Source organism: Pan troglodytes, chromosome 10, assembly GCF_028858775.2.
Source record: "Pan troglodytes isolate AG18354 chromosome 10, NHGRI_mPanTro3-v2.0_pri, whole genome shotgun sequence".
Taxonomy (NCBI): Eukaryota; Metazoa; Chordata; class Mammalia; order Primates; family Hominidae; genus Pan; species Pan troglodytes.
Genome location: NC_072408.2, coordinates 68,067,450 through 68,094,091, shown reverse-complemented (window position 1 = coordinate 68,094,091; position 26,642 = coordinate 68,067,450). Strand labels below are relative to the sequence as shown.

The window sequence follows — 26,642 nt, the reverse complement described above, 5'->3', positions numbered from 1 at the left end:
TTTGTATTTTTAGTAGAGATGGGGTTTCACCATGTTGGCCAGGCTGGTCTTGAACTCCTGACCTCATAATCCACCCACCTCAGCCTCCCAAAGTGCTAGGATTACAGGCATGAGCCACTGCACCTGGCCAATGGTGGCCTTCTTAATGTGTCCTCACATGGTGGGAGTTGGGAAGCAGGGATTGGGAACAGAGGGAGCAGGAGGGGAAGGGGAGAGAGAGATGAAGGAGGGAGAGAGAAAGCTCTCTGGTGCCTCTTCTTATAAGGGCACTAATCTCATTTATGAGGGCCCCACCCTCATAACCTCATCTAACCTTAATTATCTCCCAAAGGCCTGATCTCCAAATACCATCACATTGGGGCGTAGGTCTTCAACATATGAATTTGGAGGGAAAAACAATTCAGTCAATAACACAGAAACTTACCTAGTTTATAAATTGGATCAATCCCTGACAAAACGTCACTGATCAACTTCCACTCTGAAAATACTCCATGACTAACCAGCATCCTAACCTCCCCACTTTGAGACACTATGGGACTCTATCAAGATGATGTTGATCCTCGAGTTTAATAAGAGCCAGTGTGGGTTCTGTGACATCATCATCTCTCTGCTTCTGATTGGTCAAGTATCCTCTCTCTCTCCCCACTTTTCTCCCTCTAATCCAGTGGTTCTCAAACATTAGCTGTACCTGAGTCCCCTGGGGAGCTTCTTAAACCTCAGGCTGCTGGGCCCACTCCCGGAGTTCCTGATTCAGTAAGTCTGGGAGGGGGCCTGGGAATTTGCATTTCTAACAAGTTCCCTGATGCTTTTGCTGATGCTGGTCCAGGGACCATGCTTTGAGAACTTCTGCCTTAGAGATCCTCTTGAATTGTCTGGGGTCGGGGTTAGGGGTGGTGGCTGAGCATTGGCATTTCATAAAGTTCCCCACGTGATTCTGACATGGAGACAGCGTTGAAAACACTGTTCTAATGCATTTTCCGCACTGTAGTCAGTGTGCTTTTTGGAAAGCACAGATCCGATAAAGGAACTCATCAGCTTAAAACAGTGAATGGCATCTCACTGCCCTCAGTAATAGACACAGCCCCTTAACAAGGCTTATGGGGCCCTGTATGATGGGTTTCCATTTACTTCACTTTCACCTCCAGCCCCTTCTTGAGCTACCTCACCACCTCATGCCCCACAGTCCAGGATTACTGGGGAAACCACAGTTCCCTGAAGATGATCTTGATCCTTTTCTCCCTAAGGCTTTGCCCATCCTGCATTTTTACTGGGGAAGCTGTCACCACCAACACACCTCTCTACCTGGCTAACCCTTTCTTGCTCTTTAGAGCCTTACTACTAACAGTGTGATCCATGGACCAGCTGCAACAGCCTCTTCTGGGAGCTTGTTAGAAAGGCAGAATCGGCCAGGTGTGGTGGCTCACACCTGTAATCCCAGCACCTTGGGAGGCCAATGTGGGAGGATCGCTTGAGCCCAGGAGCTTGAGACCAGCCTGGCAACACAGCAAAACCTTGTCTCTATAAAAAATACAAAAACTTAGCCGGGCATGGTGATCCACGTCTGTAGTCCCAACTACTCGGGAGGCTAAGGTGGGAGGAGGTCAAGGCTGCAGTGAGTGGTGATTGCAGCCTGAGAGACAGAGCAAGACTCTGTCTCAAAAAAAAAAAAAAAAAAAAGCAGAACTTTGGGCCTCACTCCAGACCTCCTGAATCAGAACCTACATTTTAACAAGATCCTAGAATGATTCACATTTACAGTAAAATTTGAGAAACTGTTTTCGGGCTTCTGTAGATGTACTTTCTCTGGACTTAGGCGTCTGAGCCCCAGAAACTCAGCCGAGTGCCTCTGCTATGTGCTGCCACCGCAACCTTCCCTAGCACTTAACACATTGCACCTGACCAGAGCCAAGTGGCCTGCAAGCTCCGCAGGGACAGGAACTGTATCTTTACGCATGCTTGCATTCTCCACTCCATCACAGTACCTGACACATAGCAGATGCTCAAAAATAGTTATCAATTAAATACATGTTTTTAGAAACAAGTAGAGAAAGTATTAGCTTTCCGGTTAGAAAATTTTGGACTTAAGTTCTTGATTTACCACTTACTAGCTGTAGGACCTTGAACAAGTCACCCTCCTCCCAGAAGTTGTTACTCATTGTTACATTGAGAATATTATCAAGTACCCTACAGAGGTGTTGTCAGGATTAGTGACGTAATAGATGTAAACCCAGAATGCTATGTCTGCCAGGTCAGAATTGCACGATAAAGAAGAGTGCCCTCCGCCTTAGTTCTCCCAAGCGGCAAGTCTTTACTGAGTTTAGTAGAATACTACTTGTTGAAATAGAAAGGGTGGCCACACTTGAACTTAATGCCATTTTTCTTTCTATTTTCCCCCAACTGCATAAAAGCAAAACCAAATAAACAAACCTGAGAATTGAACTGGAATCAATGCTTTTCTCGGCATTGAGTCAGAAGAACAAAACTTAAACTGGGGCCAGCAGACCCTTAAGCTCCTTAAGCCAGGCTCTGGGACCCTTGGGATTAAATTTTTAAAATCCTCTCTCCAGTTCTAAACAAAAGTAAACAAGGGAACCTTTTATAATGTGGTTCAAGGTGAGGCAGTAAACAAATGACCTTTAAGCAGAATAATCAGCTTAATATGTACTAGCTGGAGGTTAACATTTGCATTGAGAAAGGTCTTATGGTCTTATTGGTAATTCACTCGGAGGTCACTCTAACATCCTCTACCCTCATTCTCCAACCACATGATTCTCTAAACCCCTCAATCTTCCGCTCCCACACATAGTCTACCAGTTGACCAAATAATGAGAGAAGAATGGAATTGTCAAACCACAATCAAAGGGGTAAAAGACAGAAGGACTTTGAAAGAGGAGAAAGAGAAGGCAAGCGGTGGGAAACTGTCCATCCACTGCAGACTCAAGTGTATGTTGGCTCAAAAAGTTGAGGACTAAGGCCAGCCTAGGTCTCAGCCACCCTGCAGGCTTTGTGTGGGTCTGAAAACTTGACCAGATTATATGCTCCTAAGTGTTCTAGACTGGCTAAACCAAAGACTGTTGAATTATAAATCATGCCACCCCTGCACCCGCTTCCATGATCACAAAGAAAACAATGCTAGCATTATTAGATAAACCACAAAGGTCATCAAGGTGTTTCTTTGAACTACCACACCCAAGCGAAATACTTGCTCTGATCTTTGCATAAACAACATTTGGATGAACAAACATTTCATACTTTCGTTATGTTTATCTGTGTAAGGGACAAAATCTGTCACCTGCTGCATACTTCTGAAAAAATTACAGGAACAAGTTGACATACTTTCTCAATTATACAGAATTCTCTGGAAAAATGAAATTATTAAAATTAATTGCGAGAAACACAGGAAACTGCTTATGGAGGGATCAGAGTAAGAGACTGACAGAAGGGAGTAATGAGGCTTCTCCTCCATTTCCTTCTTGGAAACTTTTTCTGCACAGAGAAAATGTGGTTGAAAACCTATTGTGCCTTGGATTGAGTTAAAGGTCACACCCAAGGATTTATACAGATTTAGTTCTCATCTGGTCCCTTGAAGGGGGGAAAAGTTAAAATATCCAATACAAATCCATTGAATGATGCACTGATAACACAAATTATGTCCCACTCCCCTCTTGGTACATTGGACTTCTATTTCTCTGGCTGGGTATTTCCATTTGTCCTATAATACAATGACAGGCTCTTACAAGGCCAGTTTTCCCCCATTAGAGAACCAAAAGGAGGGGCTGAGCCCATTTCTTGGGCTTTAATGCCTGGCTACGTGGGTCCGAATCTCTAGCCAAGCCCTTCCTGTAGGACTGTTGAAAGACTCGAGCAGGCAGCCCTGCCTTTGCTGTCTCCCTTCATTCGTTCTCACCTCCGTCCATTCATCGGCCAGTTTTAGCTCATGACCCCTACTCCAATCATAATTGTCTCCTCTTAAGTCAATCTTATCAAACGCTGTGAGGAATGAATTCTGTGGGCCATATTCAGGAACACAGCATTCTTCCCAGCTCAGCTCTGCTCCTCTCAGGGGAGAGGTCTGTGGAGCCTCTGGCTGCCTGTCCTGTTCTGAGGCTCACACCTGGTCACCAAAACATATTCTCCTCTAGGCTGTTGACCTTCCTTTCTTGATTCAGGCCTTGCAATCCCTACCTTGGGAAGGAGGCAGGCACCCTATTTCTCTGGCCCTCCTCCCTCCCTGCCCACCCCTACCAACTAGGCTGGGCTGCCTGACAAGCACCATGTGACCTCGCCTGTTTCTTCTGATGCCCAGTTTCCACTGGACCTCTGTGTCCTCATTACAAATGAATTTTATCAACTAGCTGAGGCTTCTTCTCACCTAGTTTGTTAAAATCCAACACTAGTAAGGCTAGGACCATTCCTTCAGTGCAAACAGTGTGCTGAAGATGAGTGTAAGTTAGCATTGATTTTACCCTCAGCGGCTCCTGGGAAGCCATACTTCAGGACTGGTAAATCAGCACGATGAGGATCACAACCCAAAGTCCTCACAGAGGGAGCAGTGCTGCCAATCTTTATCTAAACCAGGAACAGAGAATAGATGTTGGAAAGAATGCTCATTGGTGAAGGACTGTTCCTAGAGTTTTTCTAAGTATTCTTATAGCTATTTAGAAATTGACTTTCAAGAATATTTGCCTGTCTCATAAAATTAAATAACAATTCTATATTAAGGTAAAATGGGCTAAATCTTTTTAGGTGGTGTTTTCTTGGTCTTTTTGTATGATTGGCTTCATACAGTGAGTACTGCAAAGGTATGTCCATGAACGAGGCTATCCTCACAGGAAAAGAGTTGCTGCCCTGAATAATTTCTTGGGGGGAGTGAAAGAGAAATTTTAGAAACTTTAGGAGACACTGATTTATTCCAAAGAATTCTAGATTTTGATAAACTTTACAAATTGCCAAGCCGAGGCTCTCATTCATCTTTTCTCATGTAAATAATAGAAAGATACAAATATATCTGTCATTTATTTTACTACTACAGATAGTTGTTTACCATTTACTATTTGTTCTCTGTCCAAAATTTCAGATTACAGTTAATTCTCATTATACCTGGTAGTTCTGTTCTGTAGAGTCTCTGTGAACACTGAATTAGCAAATGCAAAACTGTTGCTCCCAGGGGAAATACAGAGTTAGGCTCTTTCAAGCCTCTAGTCACATTTTTTTTTTCTAACATTATCTTTTGGAGGCTCAGCCTGACATTGTGGGGAGAGGGAGGCCCTGGGCTGGATAGCACTCCCCATTGGGGTTATAACGGTCATCCATTTCTGTCTCTTCTCTTTCCCCCAACCTCCCCCTGCTGGTCCCCTCCCTAGTCACATTTTTATCAAATGATCAATATGTAGCCTTGTTTTATGTGTGTTTCTGTTTAAAGACACTGTGCTCAATATTTACTGTTGATGCATTAACGTCCAGTTCACAGCCAACAACAAGGTTTATCTAACACGTGTATTTTCTCCACAAAGCACCTCACAGCCTTCCTGAGCTCAGGAACACTGGACAGTGCCTCAGCATTACACTTGGAGTCCACTTTAAATGAATATGTGCATTGTGTGACTCAAACTTTTTGCCACTCTGCACGTGTCTGCCTCAACAGCATGAAGCATATTTATTTGGGGGTTGTAAATAAATTGTACTTAATAGGTGGATTAGCAAATATGCAATCTGTGAATAATGAGGATTAGTGAGGAATAATGAGAACTGTGCATATTCCTGGTTCCATGGCTACTCCTGTCCCAACTACCCTCATTCTTGCCTTCTCTTCTAGAATCCTCCTGGGCCTGTCTTCCTGAAGTGAAATCCATAATAGGAGCCTTTTATTACCACTGTTCAAGTCACCTTATATATCCCTCTCTGCAGGGAATATCTGTGAACTGGCAGGAGTGGGATGCAATAAATTCAATCATATTTAAGAGATCATAGCTGATAGGACACTGTTCCAAGGATATTTACAATTTTGTAAGGACCTTTTCTTTAATCATACTGAGGAATGAAGCTTTATCAGAAGGATTGCGGAGTCATAGGGTGGATACTAGGGAAAGTGGGAGTAAAGAAGGCTCACTTCTTTTTTGTATAAATTAAGTTTGTATAACTTTTGTATAAATTGTACAAGTGCAACTTTGTTACAGGCATAGATTGTGTAATGGTCAAGTTGGGGCTTTTAGGGTATCCATTAACGGAATAACATACACTGTACCCATTAAGTAATTTCTCATCGTCCACTCCCCTCCCACTCCTTCACCCTCCTGAGTCTCCATGGTCTATCTTTCCACATTCTACCACATTTTAAATCCAATCATCCACTGATGGACACTTAGGTTTATTCTATATTTTTGCTGTTGTGAATAGTGCTGCAATAAACATATGAGTCCAGGTATCTTTTTGTTCTTGTTGAAACAGAGTCTTGTTCCATTTCCCAGGCTGGAGTGCAGTGGCATAATCATGGCTTACTGCAGCCTTGACCTCTTGGGCTTAAGCAATCTTCCCACCTCAGTCTCCCAAGTAACTGAGACTATAGGTGTGCACCACCACACTCAGCTAATGTTTTATTTTTTGTAGAATAGGATCTGACTACGTTCCTCAGACTGGTCTTAAACTGCTGTGCTCAAGCAGTCCTCCCACCTCAGATTCCCAAAGTGCTGGGATTACAGATAAGAGCCACTATGCCTAGCCAGGTATCTTTTTGATATATTTACTTTCCTTTGGGGAGATGCCCAGTAGTGGGATTGCTGGATTGTATGGTGGTTCTCTTTTCAGAAGAAGGTTCATTTCTGATATCACGTCACTAAGGGACCACCTACTATGGGCATTGTAGCTTTCTTCCTAGGCCCATGGTTGTAAAAATGTCCCATGAAGTCTATGGTTCTGGAGTTCTGTTTGATGCCAACAATCTCAGAGCATTAGAGCCCATGGCCTGCTCCTCCTGGGGTCTCACTGAGCATTTCAAGTTGCTATCCCAATGGCCAAAGGGAGACATTCTGTAGATTGGCCCCCAGTTTTTAAGCAGGTAAAATTCTGGAGTCGAGCATCCATCATATCATACAAGGTCCCTGGCCATGATAGTACCTTCTCCAGGAATTGGCTAGGTGGGAAGACATGTTCCATGTCAGCCCTCCAAATGTGGTCAAGAGTCTTCCTTGTGGCTTGGGTACACTCCCTGTTGTTCAAAGGTTTATCATTATGAAAAGACCATTCTAACCAGAGCCTACTGAGATAAAAGCTGCTGCCCCATCCTGTGCCGGGGCATGTGAGTGCTATTTCAGTGGCTGTGTCCACAGCTCTGAAAATCTATACCTTGGATGAAAGCCCAACTAGAGAATGGAACATTCTCTTATATATATTCTCTGAAAAACTGTCACATATGCTCAGACATGAAAGAACAGAAAGGCTGACCCTGGCAGCTCCCCACGCTGCAGAATTTCAAAAATGCCTGAGGCCTCACTAAAATAAACTGTCTGAACAAAAGGAAGTAGAAAGAGTGAAAGGAGACAGAATGTTGGCCGATATGGTTGCCTCTGCTCCCTCTATCCCCAGCCTCCATCCCTCCAGATGTTTTTGCTGAGCTTCTGTCAGCCTTCTTGGCTTACCCTTGAGTCCCTGCCCCAGGGAGCTGAATTCAAGTAAGTACAGCAAATGTTGCACAAATCAAGAAAAAAGCCTGCCTTTTCCTGTTAACTAGCATTAGTTTTAGTTTATTTTTAAAGCAACACATTGTTTTCCTAATTATAAGACTTGCCAAACTTATTGCAAAGAATGAAAAGAAAACTGCAGGTAAGCAAAAAGAGCAAGTGTCAAAAATCAAGTATAATCTCATCATCCAGATATAACCATTGTTGACATTTTTGTTTCTTTTAGACTTTCTCTATGAATCTCTTTTTTGTGGGGGAGGGAGACAGGGTCTCACTCTGTCGCCCAGGCTGGAGTGTAGTGGTGCAATCATGGCCCATTACAGCCTCAACCTCCCTGGCTCAAGTGATCCTCCCACCTCAGCTTCCCGAGTAGCTGGGACCACAGTCATGCACCACCATGTCCAGCTTATTTTTAAATTTTTTGTAGAGACAGGCCGCACTATATTGCCCAGGCTGCTCTCAAACTCCTGGGCTCAAGTGATTTTCCCATTTCATCCTCCCACAGTACTGAGATTACAGGTGTGAGCCACCATGCCTGGCCCTCTCTGTGAATCAATATGAATAAATGTTTCCAATGGGATTACATAATGAGTATTGTTTTGTATACTGCTTTTTCCCCTCACTTGGCAATATATTCCAATCATATCTTCAGAGCACCTTTTTGTTTTAAAAGGACACCTCTGCATCCAATTATTTATAGGATGATAATGGGCGATAGGGTTGGAGTTTTAAAATGTTTCCATGTGAACGTTTTACAATTCTCTTTACCTGCCTTTTCTGTGGTATTAAACACATTGCTTAATTCCTATTTTCTATATTTTGGATTGGCAAATTTCTTTTTTTATTATTATACTTTAAGTTCTGGGATACATGTGCAGAACATGCAGGTTTGTTACATAGGCATACACGTGCCATGGTGGTTTGCTGCAGCCATCAACCCATCATCTACATTAGGTATTTCTCCTAATGCTGTCCTTCCCCTGGCCCTCCACCCCACAACGGGCCCCAATGTGTGATGTTCCCCTTCCTGTGCCCATGTGTTCTCATCATTCAACTCCCACTTATGAGTGAGAACATGTGGTGTTTGGTTTTCTGCTCCTGTGTTAGTTTGCTGAGAATGATGGCTTCTAGCTTCATCTATGTCCCTGCAAAGGACATGAACTCATCCTTTTTTATGGCTGCATAGTATTCCATGGCAGAGCACCATTTTTAATAGCTGCATGGCCTTCCATTATCATAATTCTTTTAATCAATTCCTATCGTTGAACTTTTACATTATTTCTAGGAATTAAATTGAAAATACATAGAAAGCATTTAACAGCTAGGAAGGCATGGACCCACCACTCAGGATGACCAGGCTGTCAGGCCAGAGCTGGGTTCTGGAGGCCCCAGACTGTTCCAGGCATTAACCTTGGTGTTTGAATGGCAGGGCCTAATTTCATGGGAGGATCCAGGAGGCAGGCATGTGGGGGCATTTGGGAGAAGCACTCCAAGTAGCATCTATGTATCATTTATAACAAATGATTTTTAATATTTTAACAGTCTGGTGGGCATATTGGTACAAGCTTTCTGAATATCGAAATATTTATTACTATTACAAATAGAATAGCTATGAGTATCTTTATAGAGAGGTGTCTTCACAAAGATCTCTGATTATTCCTAGAGGCACATTTTCTGGGTCAAAAGATAAGATAAATTTGTAGGGCTTTTAGTATAAAATCACAAATTGCTTTCAGAAGAACACAGTTTATAAGTTTACCAAGCTTATTATCTTTTTGATCAACGTTACCATTAAAACCTGCATGCTGTGGAGTAGGTTTTTTGCATCTCAGTTTCTCTTGCCCCACCAAATCTACGTATAGGTATCTATCCCCAAAAGCAAAAGAACAAAGTCTTGTATGTGCAAAAAGAAGCACAAACAAGGACATTCATTGTAGCATTATATGTGATAAGAATAACAACCCCCCAAAATTGAAAAGAAATGACATATTCAGGAATAGGAGGAATCAATGGCTTATATACTTTAGGATAATTTATGTTGTGAAATATTATGCAATAATTAAAAAGAATGAAGAAGATGTATAAGACTAACATGGAATGTTCCATGACATATTAAGAAATAAAAAGTTTTAGGACAGAACATGTAGCATGATCACAGCAATGTTATATACAAAGAAGTACTGGAGGCTAGCCTCAGTGGCTCACACCTGCAATCCCAGCACTTTGGGAGGCCGAGGTGGGTGGATCCCAAAATCCTGAGGTTGGGAGTTTGAGACCAGCCTGGCCAACATGGCGAAACCCCATTTCTACTAAAAATACAAAATTAGCCAGGCATGGTGGCCCATGCCTCTAATCCCAGCTACTCGGGAGGCTGAGGCAGGAGAATCACTTGAACCCGGGAGGCAGAGGTTGCGGTGAGCCGAGATCGCACCTTTGCACTCCAGCCTGCGCAACAAGAGTGAAACTCCATCTCAAAAAAAACGAAATAACAAAGAAATATTGGAGTATATAAAAGACATTATATGTATATAGATATGCATCAACACATGGATAAATGTCCTTGGGAAGAATGCACATCAAGATAGTGATACCTCTGGGGTGAGAAGTGGAATTATAAGGCAAGTAAAGCGTTTCCTCATTTTTAAAGTCTGTATATTTTTATATTGTTTGAATTCTTACAATGAAAAACTGTTCTTAGTGTGTAACCTGGTCGGCGGGTGGGGGAGGAATGGGGTCTTGCTATGTTGCCCAGGCTGGAATCAAACTCCTGGGCTCAAGCGATCCTCCCACCTCAGTCTCCTGAGTAGCTGGGACTACGGGTGTGCACCACTGCACCCGACTATTGTGTGGTTTTTAACAATTATTTAAAGTATAAAATAAAAGGATTAAAATCAGTTTCTTCCTTTTTGTTTTTTCTCCCTTTTAATTTTTCCTGGTAGAAGAATCATTTTTTTCCCCAAACTTTTACGTGAAACTCCACTGATGTATAAAACCTACCATCAGTGCTGGTCTAGAGCAGGGGTTCCCAACCCCCAGGCTGTGGACTTTGTACCCTGTTAGGTACCAGTTAGGACTGGTAACCTATTAGGACCTGGGCCGCACAGCAGGAGGTGAGCAGCAGGCAGGTGAGCATTGCTACTGAGCTCAGTCTCCTGTCAGAGCCGCAGAGGCATTAGATTCTCACAGTAGCACAAACCCTACTGTGAATTGTGCATGTGAGGGATCTAGGTTGTACTCCTTATGAAAATCTAATTAATGCCTGATGATCTGAGTTGGAACAGTTTCATCCCAAAACCATCCCTCCCACTGTCTGTGGAAAAATTGTCTTTCACGAAACTGGTCCCTGGTGCCAAAAAGGTTGGGGACCACTGGTCTAGAGGGCAGAGGTTGGCTACCCCGATCAGTTTCTCGTCCTCTTGGTGGCAGGCCTAACAACCCTCCCCTGAACCCTGACTCCCCAGGCCGCACAAATTACTAACCAGCTTTGAAGGCCTGCGATCTGTGCAATCCCAGGAGCCTCACGTGTGATTTAACGTTCTGCTGTCACTGTCTTGAAATTCTTAATAATTTTTGAACAAGAGACCCTACATTTTCATTTCTCATTGGGGCCCCCAAATTATGTAGCCAGCCATGGTAGATCAGACACTCTCTGAGTTCTCTTTGTCCCACTCACAAAGTCTCTTGTGTATATTAACTCATTTAATTCTCAAAATAGTCTCACGTGGTTGGTATCATTACATAGTCTTTTGTGAGTTTCACAGTATCAGAACCACTCATCACCCAACCCAGGAATGGGGTCTTGGAAGTCCCAGCCTCTTCCTGAGAAGCACTCTGAGCAGCTGTCAGCATCTGGGTCTTGAAATCACAGCTTCAAATGACTGAAGGTTTCAGGCGACGTGTGGGCTCAAGTCTTTGCAGCCAAAAGCATGTCAATGCTAGACACATCAGTGGCACTTTCATTGCACAGTGTTTCTTTCAAAGCATCTTACTGATTTCTGTACAAAGTCACTGAGAGTACAGGTGAGGTCAGAATCTACATAAGACATAATAATTTAAAACTTCGTAACCAGTACTTCTGGTTAAAAATAAAATGTAATATCTTTTTGTTATCTCATCTTAGGGGAGGTAGGATGGTTGATGTTTTAGCTGGAAAAAGAATGTGAGAAAATTTGTATTCTATCTCATTCTTTTTTGTTTTGCACCAGCAGAAAAATTAAAATTTTCTTCTCATTCCTCACATATTTGCAGCTTCCTCAATGTCTCCATTTTTCTCATCTGCTGTCAGCTGTATTGTTAAACGTCTGAGAAAAGGTTTTGTATGCAGAAAAGCCTAATTGTATCCGCTTGTGCTTAAATTAATATGCAGTTATTTAAATTACAAATTTAAAAACCTAGTTTATAATCTAAATTTAACTTAAGCGCATTAGTGTTCTATTTATAAATTAATTTTTATTAAAAAAATTGCTTTCACACATTCTTTGATTAATGAGTGTTCAATTAATGAATAAATTAAACAGATTAAATTCCTCAAACAATTAACCTCATTTACCAACTAGTTAATTAAACTTCCTGAAAGAGTTTAAATTAAATTTATACATTTTATATATTTTCCTCTTAAACATTTCAAAGGCCTGAAGGGACTGATAAGCATAAGTAAAAGTTTTCTAAGCACTTATGCAATTCTTATAAATTGAATAAGTCAACTTATAAATAGGGTAAATAAAGGTTTTTTAAAAGTTTAAATAATGTCTACAAACAATTAAATTTAATATTATCTACATTAAATTTTTGTGAGTGATAGAAACCCCTAATTAACATGGCTTAAAGATAGAGTTTTATTCTTCTATGTAAAAATTCCCGGCCTGGCACAGTGGCTCACGCCTCTAATCCCAGCACTTTGGGAGGCCAACGTGGGCGGATCACCTGAGGTCAGGAGTTCGAGACCAGCCTGGCCAGCATGGTGAAACCCCCATCTCTACTAAAAATACAAAAATTAGCCGGGCATGGTGGCAGGCGCCTGTAGTACCAGTTACTCTGGAGGCTGAGGCAGGAGAATCGCTTGAACCCAGGAGGCGGAGGTTGCAGTGAGCTGACATTGTGCCATTGCACTCCAGCCTGGGTGACAGAGTGAGAACTCTATCTCGAAAAAAAAAAAAAAAAGACCAGACGCGGTGGCTCACGCCTGTAATCCCAGCACTTTGGGAGGCCGAGGCGGGCAGATCACGAGGTCAGGAGATCGAGACCATCCTGGCTAACACGGTGAAACCCCGTCTCTACTAAAAATACAAAAAATTAGCTGGGTGTGGTGGCAGGTGCCTGTAGTCCCAGCTACTCGAGAGGCTGAGGCAGGAGAATGGCATGAACCCGGGAAGTGGAGCTTGAAGTGAGCCAAGATCGTGCCACTGCACTCCAGCCTGGGCAACAGAGCAAGACTCCATCTCAAAAAAAAAAAAAAAAATCCTGATTTGAATGGTAGACTGGATAAAGAAAATGTGGTGTATATGTACCACAGGCTACTACATAGCCATAACAAAGAACGAGATCATTCATTTGCAGCAACTTGGATGGAGCTGAAAGAGTTGGAGCTGGAGGCCATTATCCTATGCAAACTAACACAGAAACAGAAAACCAAATGCCACATGTTCTCACTTACAAGTGGGAGCTAAACATCAAGTACATATGGGTACAAACAGGGGAACAACAGACTGAGAACTACTTCAGGGTGCAGGATGGGAAGAAGGTGGAGATCAAAAACTACCTATCAGGTACTATGCTTATTACCTGGGTGACAAAATAACCTGTACACACAACCTCTGTGACACACAATTTACCTATATAACAAATCTGCACATGTACCCCGGAACCAAAAATAAAAGTTAAAATAAATAAATAAATATTCATGATTTGGACAGGGACCGTGATTCTTTCAGCTGTCTGCTCTCCTATCCCAATGGGGTATCATTTAGGGTGTGGGCTTCCTCATTGCCCAAAATAGCTGCTCAAGCCATCACACTCACATCCTCACATCCCCACCAGTGAGCAGGAGAAGGGGAACACAGGGCATGCCTCTCATTTTAAGTTGCCCATACACTTCCACCTAACTCACATTGTCCAGAATTTAGTCACCTGGAGATGAAAAAGAGGCAGGAAAATGTGTTTTTTTTCTGTGCAGGCACGCATTGGGCTAAAACCTCAGGATTCTGTTATGACAGCAAAATGGAGAATACATATTGGGAAATAAGTAGCATAAACCTATCACAAGTTCTCATCTGCCTTGAAATTAAATATCACAAATCTAAAATTAATTTTAACTATTTTTAAAATTAGATCTAAATCATATGTAACATGTATTACCACTTCCCAGTTGCGTGACTTTTCTGTGAGACCATCTTTATCTGTAAAATGGAGACAATGATACCAACCACATGAGACTATTTTGAGAATTAAATGAGTTAATATATGCAAGGTGTTTAGGACAGTTATTGGTACTTAATAAATAGAGTTGACCCTTGCACAATGCCGGGGTTAGGGGCACCAACCCCACACACAGTCAAAAATCCATGTATAACTTTTGACTCCCCAAAACTTAACTACTAATAGCCACCTGTATACCAGAAGCCTTATCAATTACATAATCAGTAAATTAACACAGATTTTGTATGTTATTTGTATTATATACCATATTTTTACAGTAAAGTAAGCTAGTGAAAAGAAAATGTCATAAAGAAAATCATAAGGAAGAGAAAACATATTTACTATGTTGGAAGTGAATCATAAAGGTGAATCATAAAGGTCTTCATCCTTGTCATCGTCAGGTTGAGTAGACTGAGGAGGAGAAGCCGGGGGTTGGTCTCGCTGTCTCAGGGGTGGCAGAGGCAGAAGAGGTGGAGGACGTGGAAGGGAAGGCAGGAGAGGCAGGCACACTCGGGGTAACTTTTATTTTCAAAAACCCTCATATAAGTGGACTCTCGCAGTTCAAACCCGTGTTCTTCAAGATTCGAGTGTTCTACAAAAGCCTTAGCTCTGTTATGCAAAGGAAAGGAAATGAGACTCACAGGGCTTGTCTTGGAAAACCCACACCAGTGCCCAGAAACCACTGCTTCCTTTTCCAACAGCCCAGAAACCATGTCCTGACGTCAATTTCAAGCCAGGTTTCAGAAAGGAAGACACGGTTTCTGTGTAAGGGCATGATATGACCAAGTCAGTCCTGGCACAGAAATCCTCGCTAGCTCCCTTCTGCCAGTGTGCTTGCCTGCCTTCCTGTCTTTTTCCCTTTTCTTTCCTCCTTTCTGAAATCCAGGAACCACCCCGCATGTTCACGTGCCTGATATAAAATGGTGTAGTATTTGCATATAACCTATGCACATCCTCCTATGTATACTTTAAATCAGTTCCAGATTACTTCTAATACCTAAGACAATGTAAATGCTATGTAAATATTATATTGCATTGTTCTTCAACTTTTATTATTTTATTGTTGTATTGTTATTTTATATTGTTGAAGATTTTTTTAGCTTTTAGGTTCAGGAGTACACGTGCAGGTTTGTTACGCAGGTAAATTGCATGTCATGGGGGTTTGGTGTACAGATTATTTCATCATCGAGGTAATAGCATAGTACTCAATAGTTAGTTTTTCAATCCTCATCCTCCTCCAACCCTCCACCTTCAAGTAGGCCCCAGCGTCTGTTGTTCCCTCCTTTGTGTTCATGTGTACTCAATGTTTAGCTCCCACTTACAGGTAAGAGCATGCCGTATTTGGTTTTCTGTTTCTGTGTTAGTTCGCTTAGGGTAACGTTTAAAATATTTTGGATCCACAGAACCCACGGATAAGGAGAGTTGGCTGTATAGATATGACGATGAATATTTACTTATATAAATGTGTCTTCCACCATTGCCTTCTCTTCTGTTTAACTGGTTAAAACATTCATTGAATTACAATTACTTTTATACAATACGATTTGTCAGACAAACTTTCTTTTCATCAACTTCTAGATAACTTTAAATCCCTTACCTTGGCATTTAAGAAAGCTCCCCTTCCCTGGAAATCTTTCTTCCCTCTTCTTCATTCATCAGAACAATATTTGATTCAGGTCTCTTTTACTGTGTGAAACTCTTGGAAAGTATTAGAAAATCCAGGCTACCCTTCTGTAGGCATTCTTTCCATAATTCTTTCTCTACAATCCTGTAGCACTTACATAAGCCATTATTTGCAATCAACGTGCTACTAACTATTGTTGTTATTTATCTTTATCTAAACTGAAGTTAAAGACTGTTTGGACATCCTTTTATTCTCTGCCTTACTTAGCACAGAGCCTTAGATTTGTAACTGATGAACATTTGATAATAGAGATGAGGTTGCTATTACCACCACATAAGGGGATTTCACAATGATGTTTTTTTCCTAAATATCTGTGAAGCCCTGTAGGAACTACCTGCCCTAATTTCATTCATTCGATGTGCTAACAATTTCTATAGTTCCAGCTCTGACATCACTCTTGCTTAGAGTCTAACGGGAGAGTTTCAGCTTCCAAGAACTTTCTTTACTATCATAGGAAATGACACAGTTTCTCTCCCTCCCCCTTACTCCCTTTCTTTCTCTTTCTTTGAACTCAATTTCCTTAAAAACAGTGATTTTATCATTTTACTAAAGGGCTAGAAGCCAGGGACTTCCCAGATGTAGAATGAATAATATTCTCTTTCTCCCGGAGGTCAAAATCTTCGCCGCCTGAGGTTTTATGTATTTGACTCCTCCAGACTGTCACTTCTCTTTTTAATGCCTACTGTGTTCCAGGAGCTTTATGTACAATAAAGCCACTGCATACCTACGGTAAGCTGCAAGGTAGCTATTGTTTCCCCATTTTATTAATGACAGAAGTTAAGCTCGGAGGTATTCAGTAGTGTGCAGATATCTGTCTGTACTGGCACAGTTTAAAAAGAGGCACATTCAAACCAGAGTAGCCTACTTAACTACTAGTTTCACAATAGTAATTGAGAGTAAATTAAAATATTACAAACCCCTCCAGGGAAAGGTACTCATTAAAAGGTTTAGATTCCTGTGGGAATATAAATCAACACATATTTACTCCCCTCTAAGTTTACTTCCTGAAATCTCTGGGCCCTTGGCGAAGCCTTTTGCTAACATATTTAGGGCTTAGGGTTTTCTCTGGGATCCCATACCCTTCTTAAGTGTCACGTCTCAGGACTCATTGAGCAGGGGGTGGCCTGGTGGCTGGCAGGTGGGACAAGCTGGAACTACACCATCCCTCCTGCTGGAGTGGAGCAGATGTTGGGGTTAGAGCCAGCTTCTGGCCTGGGAGGAAGTCTGTTTCTGCAGCACCAAGAGGTTACAACACTGGATGAGAAGAGATGGTTCAGGAAAGCTGTCAAGGTCAAGGTCATGAGATCCAAGATGCAACTATGAGGATGCCCTGTGTTTGTGGGTGCTGCTGTTTGTGATTCTTCCCGTAGGCTGGGAACTTCACTTAGGTTCTCTACAATCTTTATTTCTTTCTTTATTTTTTGAGACAGAGTCTCGCTTGTGTTGCCCAGGCTGGAGTGCAGTGGCACGATCTCGGCTCACTGCAACCTCTGCCTCCAGGGTTCAAGCAATTCTCCTGCTTCAGCTTCCAGAGTAGGTGGGATTACAGGTGCTCACCACCACGTCCGGCTAATTTTTGTGTGTTTTTAGTAGAGACGGGGTTTCACCGTGTTAGCCAGGCTGGTCTTGAACTCCTGACCTCAAGTGATCTGCCCGCCTCAGCCTCCGGAAGTGCTGGGATTAAAGTGTGAGCCACCGTGCCAGGCTTCTCTATAATCTTTAAAAAGGGTTTCCCATAGCACAATCCATGAAACACAATGCTTTGAGCACAGAAAAGGCTCTGGGGTCAAATTAGTGTGAGAAACAAATGCGCTGTTCCCAACCCACCAGGGAAATTGGATGACTAACAGCTCTCAAACTATGAAAATAAGCAAAAAACAAACAAACAAACAAAAACCTTGCAATCAACAAGCCATACCACAAGCAGTTAAAATATGAATATGTAATGAGCAATGTGTCATGAGAAATCCTGAGAAATCTTTATTAAAAAGGAGAGAGATAAGATGGCAGCCCAAATACAGAGTGAAGAAATCATTTTTTCCTAAAAGAGAGAAAACAGAAGCAGATTTAAATACAGAAGCAAAGCAACGGTGCGGAGGCAGAGCCTGAGGATGTCAGAAGTATACTTATACATCTGTTTCCTCAAAGAAATTGGGAGCTCCCAATGGAATGCCAGCAGAGGCACTCAAGCAGAGGTTTTGAAATTGCAAACAGCGTTTATAATTAATGGAATAGAATCCCCAAAAACCAACAAGGGTCTGAACGAAGGGAACCTTAGGAAAGAGAGTGCACACATGCTTTCTCTGAGATAGAAGGGGAGTGGGAGATGATGAGGGTAAACACGGGAATATTTTGAATGGAAAAAAGTCTACACACAGGAGTTGTTTGGCAGTGGAGAGAAGATTCTCATCAGCTGGGCTTGATCAGTGCAGTAAGGCAGAGGCGAGGTCACCGCCCACAGAGGGAGCTGGCAGCATTCAGGGGCTGGCAGAGTGGGAAGGAGATAAGGAAGACAGAAACCAGCTGTTGGGGCCCATATATTTTGGAGTTAACCAGAGACTCAGAAGAGGCCGGGCGCAGTGACTCATCTCTATAATCCTGGCTCTTTCGGAGGCTGAGGCAGGAGGATTGCTTGAGCCTAGGAGTTCGAGACCAGCCTGGGCAACATGGTGAGAACCTGTCTCTACAAAAAGCAAAAAGATACAAAAGTTAGCCGGTTGTGGTGGTGCATGCCTGCAGTCCCAGCTACTCGGGAGGCTGAGGTGGGAAGATGGCTTGAGCCCAGGAGGTTGAACCTGCAATGAGCAGTGATTGTGCCACTGAACTCCAGCCTGGGCAACAGAAAAAGACCCTGTCTCAAAAAAAAAAAAAAAAAAAAAGTCTGGGCGCGGTGGCTCACGCCTGTAATCCCGGCACTTTGGGAGGCCGAGACGGGTGGATCACGAGGTCGGGAGATCGAGACCATCCTGGCTAACACGGTGAAACCCCATCTCTACTAAAAATACAAAAAAAAAAAAAAAATTAGCCGAGCATGGTGGCGGGTGCCTGTAGTCCCAGCTACTCAGGAGGCTGAGGCAGGAGAATGGCGTGAACCTGGGAGGCAAAGCTTGCAGTGAGCCGAGATCGAACCACTGCACTCCAGCCTGGGTGACAGAGGGAGACCTTGTCTCAAAAAAAAAAAAAGAAAAAAGAAAAAGAAAAGAAAAGAAAAAGAGAGAGAGAGAGAGAGAAAAGAGTTTGGCTGAGTACCTGTGGGAACCCAGTATGCGAAGTGTGGTCTACACAGTGCTGCTTTAGGGCATGGTCCCTGGAGCCAGACTAACTGGATTTGGGTTTAAATCCAAGATCCCTTCCTTTTCAAAAGGTGGTAAGAATTAAATTAGGTAATATATGTAAAACACTTGGGAGACTGCCTAGCGCATTAGTAACCACTCAGCAAGTAGTAGCTGTTACTATTATTGTTATTTTGTGATGGAACTAGTCGTAAGAATTTTGTGATTTTTCCTAAAGAAATATGAGGTCACCCAGGACAACCAAAGGTAGGAGCATAGTCATGATATAAGGTGGGGACTGAAGGCTGGATACTAGCCCAGCAGGCATTGTGGGAGGGCTGTTGATGGAGTCTGGTTCCTAACTAGGTAGGGCATGCAGTACAGACCGTAAGAAAGGTGACACATCTGAACTTGAGCTTTTGGCTGAAGAAATGCTCAGGGTGATAACGAGACCTAAAATGTTGCCATAAAAATCATGCCTACCATGTATGCATTCATTCCATTCCTTTGACAACATTTTTTGAGCACCTATTGTGCGTCAGCCACTTTACCTGAAACTCCTTCCTCACCTGGTGCCTTTAACTTCTCAACAAGCCAATTAGGTAGATCTTAGTAAACCAATTTTTCAGACAAAGATTAAATTTTAACCCAAATCAAAAAGCTAATAAATGACAAAACCAGGTTTCAGACACTGATGTGATTCTAAAGTTTATGTTTTTAAGAACTGTTCTGTGTTTTATCTCCATGGTGCTGAATGTTTTTGATAGGTGAAGAGGAGTGTCTTAAGAGCAGGGGCTTAGGACTTGTAAGGTCAGACTGTTAGGCCCTTTCCATGGGTGCTGAGTTCACCAAGAATAATGGGAGAGGGAAATGTGAGCCTGGCACTGAAGTCCTGGAAGAAGGTAAAGGTGTGTTGTAAAAGTGTAATAATAAGAGGAACTTCGAAGGAGACGAGGTCACAGAGGTATAAAGTAAGAGCATCCCTGGTTTGCAAGAAGATCAAATGCTTGGGCCCGGTGCAGTGGCTCACGCCTGTAATCCTAGCATTTTGGGAGGCCAAGATGGGTGGATCCCTTGAGGTCAAGAGTTCAAGACCAGCCCGGCCAACATGGTGAAACCCTGTCTCTACTAAAAATACAAAAATTAGCCAAGTGTGCCTGTAATCTCAGCTACTCAGGAGGCTGAGGCAGGAGAATCACTTGAACCCTGGAAGCGGAGGTTGCAGTGAGCTGAGATTGCACCTCTGCACCCCAGCCTGGGCGACAGAGCAAGAGTCTGACTCAAAAAATAAAATAAAATAAAAAAAGGAAGATCAAATGCTTGCTTGTTACTGGTAGAAGGCATGTCCTTCATTGTCAGTCTTTGAACCTCTGTGGGAAAGCCAGATGTTCTGTTCAAGTGAGAGACGAAAGGAGCAGATGTGGTAGAAGAAGCTGAGATTGGAAGAGCATCCCAGAATACCATATCAGAGGCCAGGAGATGGATGGACAGAGGGCTGGGGTGGAAGAAGGACTTAGTCTCCAGAGTTAGCAAGAGAAGTGAGGAGGCTGAGAGGCAGGCTAGAAGGGCAAGGTAGAAGCCAGTCAGGAGAGCACTGCACACCTAGAATCTCGTGAGAGGGGGTTACAGGCACTGCATTCCAAGTAAAATGTCATAAAGGGAAAGTCCAGCAGCACACTTACCTGCCTTGGTGTTTACCACTCAAATGGTTCCTCTCTGCCTTTGGTGCTGAGGAAAGGAGGCTCTGGCACCACTGGAACAGGAAAACTTGACTGTTGCTAGTCTATTCCATTGAACTTACAGATATTTGGGATTACCAAATTGGGAAGAGCAAAGCTATCTCCAGGTATATACTATTTCACAGCATACCATCTCATTATGACCTTGTCAGGAGCCTATAGTGACGTCGAATCCCTGATTATTAGTACCATGGCTTTGACAAATTTCTGAGATCCCAAATTGTCCAGGTAGCAGGAACCAAGAGGGTAATCTGGGTGGTCAGGCCTGGAGAAATCCCCTCACAATGTAAGTTAGCGATTTCATCAACTGTCTTATAAAATAGTTGATTGTTCCTTGTAACTGAAACTGATGCTTCTCTAAATGTGTAATTTTAAAGGTTTTTATAGGATATGGGGGAAGGAGGAGGGATTCATTCCATTTGTACCAAACAATCCTAGAAAGCCAATGGGGTAAGCATACAAGAATGAAGACATGGGGTGTAGGGAGAAGAAGGAGTCTATTTTAAAAGGTCTAGAGTATGAGTAACTCCCAACTTTCATATGTGTATGAATTACCTGAAACCTTGCTAAAAGGCAGACATTGGTTCAATGAGTCTGGGTGGGATCTAGTATCTGCACTAGGTTGGACAGCTTGCATCAAGCTCCCTGGAAGCGCTGAGGCTGCTGGCCTGCAGACCACACTTTGAGCACTAAGGACTTGCACTATGTCACTAGTCAAAAGTTGGCTTCAAAAGATGGATTGTTTTTGAGGTAAGATGGCTGTTAGCCAACCCATTAAGACGCATTGGGCATTAATTTTATGTGTAATAGTAGGATGACTGCAAAACTTATAGTCAGAATTTGCAGGTTTCCATGCTGATTCTACCATTTTCTAGCAATAAAACTTTGGACAAGTCCCAGGTCATCTCTGTGTTTCAGTTTCTTCCTCTGATAAAATAGAGGTAACAAGATGTGCCATGGTTGGCTAACCACAGGGTAATCGTGAGGGTCAGAGGAAACAACTTAGTGAAAGTGCCTTATGAACTGAAAGTGCTGCACATGTGTAAGCATTATTTTTATTACTGTGTTATTTGAAGTTAAACGTTACTAATTGCTCCCATTTCCACAGCTTTTATTTTAATAGATAGATTGATAACATTGGCAAGTGTTTGCTATTTACCTGATGCCATGTTAAGCACAATTTTACTCCTCACATCTCTAATAATATTAGTATTACTATTGTTAGCCCCATTCTACAGAGGAAAAAGTGAGGCCCCCAGACAGTAAGATAAGGCCCAGCTGTGAAGTGTTGATGCTGGATTATGAACTCAGCTTGACTCTCCAAAGTTTAAGCTCTTATTTACTGCATTCAACTGATGGATCGTAGCAAACACCCAACATCATAGAAGAAGGTGATAGTCTAGAACAGGGGTTGGCATGCTTCTTCTGTAAAGGGCAAGATAGTAAATATTTAGCCTTTCTATGCCAAATGATTTCTCTTGCAACCATTCAATTCTCTCATTGCAGTGCAAAAGCAGTCATAGACGATTTGTAAAGGAATGGGTGTGGCTGTGTTGCAATAAAATGTCATTTCTAGAAACAGGTGACAGGCTGGATTTGGCCTGCTGGCCATAGTTTGATGACCGTTGCTCTAGAAAATTCTGAGTTGTCCAACATGATAGTCGTTGGGCATGTGTGGCTGTAAATTCAGTTCCTCAGTTGCACTGGCCACATTTCAAGTACTCAATAGAAATATGTGGCTAGTAGCTACTGTATCAAACAGTGTAGAGAACATTTTCATCAACACAGAAAGTTCTATTGGAGAGCCCTGGTCTAGATCATCTTTGGAGGTGGGAGGTGGGGAAAATCTTTTTATCAGTAGCTGTGAGGACATGGAAGCTCTGAGTCCTGGCTTTACTTCTTATATCTGACTCTAAGTAAATCACATCATCTCCCATAGGCTCCGTTAATACACATATAAAATGGGGATAATACCCTCTGTACCATGTTGTTGTGAGAACTGAATGAGAAAATATGTGAAAGGTACTTTGTAATCTGTTAGCGGCTGCACAGACATAAGCCATTGTTAGGATTCTAATTGTTATGTAAAATGTGGGAGAATGTGTGGAGGAAGAATTTGGGTAGGTGCCTGAATTGACAGACGATGTTTTCTTTGAAATCACTCTTGGGGGAGACATTGAGATGATAGAGAATTATCAGAATAAGGAAATTTTATTATTTTTATGGTATTCTATTTTTTGGACCATAAAAACAGTAAACAAGGCAAATCTCAGTGTCTGTTCACCTTTCAGAGCTTGGAATTGCCTTTGTAATGCTTAACACCCTCAGGAAATGGACAAAACTGTCCAGATAGGGGCTGTGATGAAATTGGCAGGCAATAGTGACCTTCCTGAGGGAAATCAAAGGTTTATTTTTTGCCACATTCAAAGTTAAAAAGGATGGTGCCATCACACATCAAAGGTTCTAGTTCTTTCCTGATGCTTCTCTTTCACAGGGGCCCCTTTTATACCACACAAGTCAAGAACAAAGCTCAATTCTGCCACAGAATGATCGACCAAGCCCTTGTCTGTGCAAATGGTTTTAACATCTCTGTGATTCCCAGGGCCTCCCTTCTCCCTGATTCTTCCTCCCTGTTGCTAGTCCCTGCCATAAATCACCCTTGCAGAAAAATGCCTTCTCTTCCCATGAGTCTGTCATCCCCTCTTGTCCCTCAGGGTGCTGGGAGCCAGGCTACCCTCTAGTTCTAGGCCAATCTACTGCTATCACTCACTTGAATATACAGAAGAGAAGGTTTCTTCCTGTTTAGCCTGGACACACCCTCCTGATTTCTGCCTATAACTAGGAGTTATGTTTTGTATCTATCCTTTCCCTATAGCTTTTTCTATGAGCCTATCTCACACGTCTCTACCTTCTTTCCTGTTTCCTTTCCGTTATTTTTCACACTACTTAAGTACTCCAACAATTCACTCCTCTGCTGTCCAGCGAACACTCGCCTATCAGACTGGAATGAAGGTTCCTGTTCTTACACACAGCTGATGCCAGTGTATATTAGTTAAACCTTTAGGAAAGCAATTTGGAAATATTTGTCTAAATCCTTAAAAATCTGGTCAAACTCCTTTGAACCAGTAATTCCACCTCTAAGGAAGTATTTAACTAATTAGACATGCACTGAAAATTACTAAACAAAGATAATCATTATTGCATTATTTATACTACTAAGCAATTAGAAATAACCTAGTTGTCAACAATGGGAAAAGAATAAAACAAACACCAAATCTAGAAGCAGAAATAACATGTACTAAAATATTAACAGTGGTTAAGTCTGGATATCTCTGGGGTTAACTCTGGTTATCTCTGAAGTACCAATGATTTTACTTTTTTCTTTTGCCCTTTTTACTTTTTACAATATGCATATTATTATATAATCAGAAAGAGATTAAAAAAATGAAAGTTCCCATTCTTCCGGGCTGGTTATTATATATTCCTCTGTAGTATTCTCCTTCGAGCATTCAAAACGCACATTTACCAGCCAAGAGGTGTGTCCTTGGAGACAGCCACACAGGTCTTTCTCATATATACTTGAGAAGAGAAATCTAAGAGTTTGTTTTGGGGTCCTTTACGATGAACAGCCAGTTTGAAAGGGGAGGAATTAAAGCCAAATGCCCTGAGGAATAAGTTAGTCTGGTGTCAGCGAAGAGGATGTGGTTGCCATTTCTGCCATAAAATCCCTCTTGTTGTCATTATTGTCCTTACAGTGCCAAAGAAATGGCTCTCACGCCCACAAACCTAAATAACGAAATGTCTCTGCAGATGAAGATGGACTGCCAGGAACAACAGCTGACTAAGAAAAACAATGGCTTTTTCCAAAAGCTCAATGTGACTAAAGGTGCAATGCAGGAGTAAGTCAGAACTGAGCTTGCAGAAGCAATTTCTAGGGTCCCAAATGCAGACATTCTTGGGCCAGCGGTATGCAAATGATGAGATTTCCAGGTTCAGAGTCTAGGTTGACAGTCTTTGCTATAATTTATCTAATTTTAATCTCATGAATATTTACTGTAGTAGGCCTTATGAGAAGCTAAAGGGGCCCACCATCATAAACTGAGCAGATACAGATACCCATTTAAAAAAGTAATCTCAATTTGGGAAAATATGTGGATTGTTTTATGGCTTCATTATCTTCACTTGCTAAAGATCTAAGCCATTTAAAATACTTTCTGGCATAGAGGGAGTACAAACAGTGGTATAAACACATATATACATTTGCTAGTACGTGTTTAAAATGCATACTAGTTTAGCTATGATCAACACCTTTTTAACTAGGAAAACATTTTTAAGGTAAAAGATTTTCCAAGAATCCCTCATATGGCAAGAAAGCTATTATGATATCAAAGATGTTCTTAAATGCATTTATAATTTATTGAAGATAGTAGCATACGCATTTGTAAACTTTGGGCAGTTTTTCATATAAGTTTTTTCATATAAGCAATATTTATTCATTCTATCTAAATCTGTATAGATTCCAGGATCCCTTTCTAAGCAGATTAGATGTGAAGTGACTCAATACCCCCTCAACCCTGACAACACCTCCACCCTCTAGGTTCAAATCCCATAGACTTGGAACTACTTTTATAGACACATATCACACATTTATTGTGACCCATTCAAAAGCATATGAGAGGGAACATATAGGCTCTCTCCAGCAAAATATTAATAAGGGTGGTACTAATTAATTAAGCAAAATATTAAAGTGTGGTAGGGAATGGGCAAAGACTATCAACACACTTGTTTTAGAAAAGGAAATACAAATGAGTTTTATACACATAGGCAAAATACTCAACCTCACACATAAAATGAGACTAACACTAAATGAGATACCAGTTTAAACATACCAAGTTGGCAAGGATCAAAAACTTTAATAGGACATGGATTTAGACAAGGAGTGGGAAACAGGCACATTTTTGCTCAGAGTGAAAATTGATTCAACCTCTTTAAAGCATACTTTGCTAAAAATCTATCAAAATTTAGAATATACATATCTATTGACCTAGAAGTTCTACTTTTTGGGTTTTCCAGTAGATATGCTGTACACATACACAACAACCACATATAGCTGTGTAAGGATATTCATTCCAGCATTGTTTGTGATAGCAAATGATTGGAAACATTCTACCTATCTGTTAATAAAAAAACTGATTGGAAAATTATTTTACAGCCCCACAATGGAATACCATATTGCCATTTTAAAAACGAAGCAGCTCTGTATGTGCTAATATGAAATGGACTCCAAAATAGGTTATTAAATAAGAAATTCAAAGTGCTTTGATGTATACACAGAATGGAGTGTATAAATATCCTCCCATATATTTTAAAGGATCTATTCTGTATAATATATATAATATATACACGCATACATGCATACATAAACATCTCTGCTTATTTATGCATAGCATCTCTGTTGAAAATAAAGAAGCTAGTAAACATTGTGAGGAGGACAGCTGGGGGGGTGGAGATCAAGAGGGCACTGTAGACCTACTCCTCTCTGCCCATTTAAACCACATAAGGTTTTTAAACTCCACTTTTTAAAACAGGATATTAATTTACTTATTTGTTGATTGTGCACACTCATTTATACATACATATGCACAGAACTGCAATTACTCTGGAATTTGGAATCTCACTGTTAATTTATGGATTCAGCCAATTATTATTTATCCAGCCCCTCTATTTCTACTTGTGAGATATACTGTGTGAGGTGTTATTCACACAGAAAGAACTCAGTACAAGGATAGCAGATGCTCCCTGGGGCTGGGGAAGATCTCAGTGTTCTCCCTTTAGAAAGGAGTAGGGCAGGCCCAAG

The 26,642-nt window shown here is 41.7% G+C and overlaps 1 protein-coding gene and 1 long non-coding RNA gene across 11 annotated transcripts in view; one reads left to right on the top strand and one right to left on the bottom strand.

Moving 5' to 3' along the window:
* LOC134807578 (uncharacterized) overlaps window positions 1-562 on the bottom strand; it is a 56,160-nt gene extending 55,598 nt beyond the window's left edge. The window contains exon 1 of the long non-coding RNA XR_010148343.1: window positions 425-562. This is a non-coding gene — a long non-coding RNA (uncharacterized LOC134807578). The remainder of the gene's footprint in view (window positions 1-424) is intronic.
* SMCO2 (single-pass membrane protein with coiled-coil domains 2) overlaps window positions 1-26,642 on the top strand; it is a 76,616-nt gene that overhangs the window by 19,911 nt on the left and 30,063 nt on the right. For 2 of the 10 annotated variants that reach the window (XM_063786867.1, XM_063786870.1), the window contains exon 2: window positions 24,541-24,684. The exons of 1 other annotated variant lie outside the window; for it this stretch is intronic. In XM_063786867.1, the coding sequence (XP_063642937.1) occupies window positions 24,551-24,684 (134 nt within the window). In that variant the 5' untranslated portion in view covers window positions 24,541-24,550. Of the gene's footprint in view, window positions 1-663; window positions 754-20,804; window positions 20,893-20,975; window positions 21,072-24,540; window positions 24,685-26,642 lie in introns of those variants that run through there. 7 more of the 10 variants (XM_016923753.4, XM_063786868.1, XM_063786869.1 and 4 more) reach the window with 7 other exon arrangements.